We start from the raw sequence: 4,420 nt of genomic DNA, 5'->3' as shown, positions 1-4,420 counted from the left end.
ATTTAGAGTTTTGATATTATTTTCCTGTCCTAATTAATCATTATTTACCTCTACACCTTAATTTTTATCAAAGTCCTAATTTTCTTGTTTATCTACTAAAGGAATATTAATTCTACTTTTTTTCAGTACACTAATACATATAATAGTTACTAGAATCACAAACAAGGTATTTAGGTATATCAAAACTAAATCATTGAAGTTCATTCATAACGATGAGGACTTAACACTTACACTAAAGTTATCTCAGTTATAAATAATTTAAAGAATAAAAGGCTTAGTTTGAGAGAAGGAGATCAGTGAAGTCAGGAATTTATTTTATTATTATCATGACCATTGTTTCTGTTATAATCATTTTAGTTTTGTTTTTCTTTAGTGTCTGCCAGGAGCCAAGCAGAGGAAGTGTGGTTCTATTAAATATTTCAGCACCATGATACTTGAACAGCACCCTTGTGAGTCTTCCATCCACCCTGTGGCTTCTAGTTAAATTTATGCTTAACCTCTGGCACTTTTCACAGAGGGTCCTTTCAGTCAAAACCAGACAAATTATAGAAAAACAGAAAGAAAAGTAATAAGAACATGTCCTGAATCAATGTATAATAGTCTCAGTGATTTTTTTTCCGGGAATGGAAAGTAAATTACATATTGAAAACATGAAGACCAGTATTCAGGCACTGAAGATAGGTAGGTAAATAAGTCCCTTCATCTTTAAATAAAATTATGATCCAAGAAGCACTGAGTATGAGAAAATACTCTAATATTAGATCACTATCCATTTTTTAAAATGCATTTGAGGCAGATAATTAGATAAAATGTTTCTGATACATTACCTGGTTGGAACTCTGAAATCTACATTATTTCCCAATTTGTAAGCCACCTGTAAGGCAGTCGATCCCACTACTCTCTGGATAGCTCTTCTAGATGCTGCTTTATCTACCTGGAACTGAGAAATCAGGTCAAACCCTATAGAAAGAGAATACAAAATGAAAGTCCAAAATGAGATTGGTTTTATTCCTTTCCACAACTTTCCCAAATAAAAGAATATATCAGGTTTATAGAAGGCATGCATTTTCAATGTGATACATTGCTACTTGCCTGGTAAGTCATCTTGGCCAATTCTGATCTTTGGACAGAGCTCATTTCCATCGTTAGAATTTGCATTGACAGGGAATCCTGCAAAAGACCAGGATGGACCAATAATAATAACTGAGCAACGATTTAAAATACAATATTATACCAGATCCTTTATCAGTAGTGTATTTGGCTTTAACTCTAAGCCTCTATGATTATAATTCTTTCACCTTCCACTCATCCTAGACGGGATACAAGGCACAAAGTTGCTTTAATAATTTGTGCTGGTAAAATGTTCCTTTTGGTGGGGTTAGGAATTTGTTCTTTTTGAAACCAAAAATGCATAATGTCCTGAATTGCACAGGGTTAGAAGCCTGTTTGGAAAACTTCTGGTGGTTTGGGCTAGAAAATATTCCTTAAAAACCACAAATTTTAGAATTTCAATGATAATCCAGAGCCAGCCTGGAAGAGTTCTACAAAGTAGAATTTTTAGGAATCTTTGTCAAATAGAGGAGAGAAATGGGGAAGTCTTGGGATTCACTAATCCTAAATAAAATATAGAGGATAAATTTAATTTCATAGATTCATTCTAAGAGATCAACTAAAGGTCCCAACTAGATTATTGCTAGCATCCTAGAATTGGTAAGAGTAACAAGACGAAGAAAATCATCACAAGAAGGATTAAACCCTCAATTTGATGAGAAATATTAGATTAGAATTGGGTTCTCCTTGCACAAGTCGGAAGTTGTAGAGAGGAAGAAATTTTTCACCACATTAGGCTTCTTGTCACTGTCCAACCTCAGTGCCTTGCTAAGGTTCATCTGACAATGGAGACTTCTTAGACTCAGAAAAAGCATTATCCAGTTACAAAGCTTTGGCCTAGCCATCACAGTACATCAAACATACTCTTTACACCTCCCTGGCCCCGGATTATCAAGGTCCACCCATCCATCCAACCATCTACTAATTCATGCCTCCATACATTCACCCTAACTTTACCAATCACCATCTGAACCAGACACTGCCCTAGGCACTGGAGCAGACAGACAGGCCTTCCTGCCAACTGGGATTACTGCCAGGATTTACTTTCCATACCCAGCATTGACCACAAAAAGCCAGGCACTAGAGTATCTCTGTGGCCCAAAGCGGGACTGAAGAGACTGAGGGTGTGAAGAATCATGGATGTCTCACCCAGTCTTCACCCAGCCACAGCCCTGCCCAGTCATTTCTGGAAACAAGTGATACTTCAAAATACAGAAACTATGGCCCTTACTTGGACGACGCTTGATAGCCGCAGATGCCCAGGGTCCCATGAAACTGCATACAAAGAAGAAAACTGGAATTTTCCTGAAGGTGGAAAGAAGAAAAATGACTCAAAAAGGAGTCCCTCCGGATGGGGACTACTTTCATATTTTCAAACCTGGTAAACCTAATTAATGTAGGTGATCAAATCCCAATAGAGTTTATTTTTTTATTTTGACTTTGAAACTTTACTGAGAAATGTAATAAATTCATATGTTTCCAGCTCTCACTGTCCTTGTTTTATCAACCTCAGTTTCTCGGCGTCTACCTATATCACCGTTTCTGTACCTATTTCCTTGTCTTTTCTTTTATCTTTGATTTTCTGCCTCTCTTTCTGGAGCTGTCTCTTTCTCTCTTTTTCTCTCTCTCTTTCTCTTTTCTGTCTTTCACGCTTACTCTCATCTTGCTCTTTCATCTGTCGTTATCTGTCTCTCACCTTGCCCCGACTTCCTCGACTTCCTCTCATCTTCCTCTCATCCTACCGCTGCCGCAAAAACACAGACCCTTGGTTCTGAGGGCCCCCAGCCCAGACTCCCCAAAACTCTTTCCAGTGTCTCGGTCTTACCAGAAGTTCTTCATTTTCCCAGTTGGTTTTCTTTGGTTGCCAGAGTCCCTGCGAAGAAGGGGTTGGAGGGGAGTCGCTGCTCCCCCAAGACCCCTTCACTGTCACCCTAGGACTGTGAGTTCTGGGCCCAGCCTTGGTCCCTCCTGCCCCTGTGAGGGCTAAAAGCAAAGGGAGAGAACCAGAGGTATCTGGTGACACTTTAAACTGAAGCAGAGGAAAGGGGTGGGGAGAGGCGGCCCTGTAAGTCCAGGCCTAGCCAGGGGTGTGTCCTCAAAGCTAACAAGGTTGCACTGAAGGAGGGATTAACAGGGGAAAGTTTGCTGAAAAGAAAAAATATAAAATCAGGATGTGGGGAAATTCACCAGAAAGATCCAGGCAAGCTGCTATAGGAACACAGTAGCAGCTTTTAGAACTGCTATAGGAATACAGTGGAAGCTTTCAGAACTGCTATAGGAATACAGTGGAAGCCTTTGGGTGACTGAGCTTGCAGTAAAGAGATGCCCACTGGAAGGCCGAGGTGTGAGAACGTGTGGTGAGCCTTTGGATCCTCATTTGTTCTGAAGTTTACTAGTTATATGTCCTTGGACAAGTTTGTTAACCTTTCTGTAACTCAGTTGTCCTAACTGTAAAATGGGTTGAAAATGCTTACATAAAAACAATTGTTTGAGAATTCATCAAAGCTAACACTTCATTTTGTGCCTCCTTCTGTTGAAAATACTTGAAGCCGAAAGACATTTAATTCTCACTACAACACTGCAAGGTAAGACTAAAATTTTTTATTCCCTAGATGAAAAAATTGGGACAAAGAAAATGAAGTCATTTCTTCAAAGTTGCATGGCAATAGTTGCATTCAATACGTGTTAGCTCTCTCAACTTCATGGCTAGAAATCTAATAAAATGTAACATCAAGCCCCCTAGTTGTTGTTTCTTCTTAAACTTTGAGATTACAATATATTCTCCTAAACTCTGGTAATCTCAGAGCTATGCTATACCTGGAAATAAAAAACATATTATTCTCCATTAACAAGTTGAGAGCAAGTTACAAGGCACACATACTTGGAGAGATACATTTTATTAGCACCACTGTTATATGTGCCACACCCTCTCCCTCTCCCCAGAACCTGAGCACCTTGAAAAAAGGCCCAAGAGACCCCATAGCTCCCATCCCACCCACTCATATGGCCTACTCTGGCCCATCTTAGGGGACATGAGTGTCTAGTCCAAAATCAGAGATTCTCCAGGTCAGATGATCCAATGATCTCAGTAAGTCATGGCATCTAGCACAAAGTGGTTTTGAGGTGGCTTTGCTCCCTTGAAATTTCTTTTAGTTTTTTAATTGATTTAATTTTTATTTAATTATGAAACAACAGCATTGTTTTTTATTTTTCATTTGTTTATGTCTTTTCAAAAAAAGTCCTTTTGTCTTCTGCCTCCCCCAGCTGACTCATGAACAGTGAACTAGGGAAACTTTAATATCCATGCTCT

General features: G+C 39.0%; 1 protein-coding gene across 1 annotated transcript in view; it reads right to left on the bottom strand.

The window, feature by feature from the left end:
• Window positions 1-3,106, bottom strand: part of COL9A1 (collagen, type IX, alpha 1) — a 126,069-nt gene extending 122,963 nt beyond the window's left edge. The window contains exons 1-4 of the mRNA XM_012646511.1: window positions 2,936-3,106; window positions 2,342-2,415; window positions 1,093-1,170; window positions 828-960 (exon numbers count right to left, since the gene is read on the bottom strand). Of these exons, the coding sequence (XP_012501965.1) occupies window positions 828-960; window positions 1,093-1,170; window positions 2,342-2,415; window positions 2,936-2,949 (299 nt within the window). The 5' untranslated portion in view covers window positions 2,950-3,106. The remainder of the gene's footprint in view (window positions 1-827; window positions 961-1,092; window positions 1,171-2,341; window positions 2,416-2,935) is intronic.
• Window positions 3,107-4,420: the final 1,314 nt, after the last annotated feature.

This window comes from Propithecus coquereli, unplaced genomic scaffold (assembly GCF_000956105.1).
Source record: "Propithecus coquereli isolate 6110/MARCELLA unplaced genomic scaffold, Pcoq_1.0 Scaffold244, whole genome shotgun sequence".
NCBI classification, from domain to species: domain Eukaryota; kingdom Metazoa; phylum Chordata; class Mammalia; order Primates; family Indriidae; genus Propithecus; species Propithecus coquereli.
Note: the sequence above shows the minus strand (reverse complement) of the source record. Positions and strands in the feature narration are given on the sequence as shown.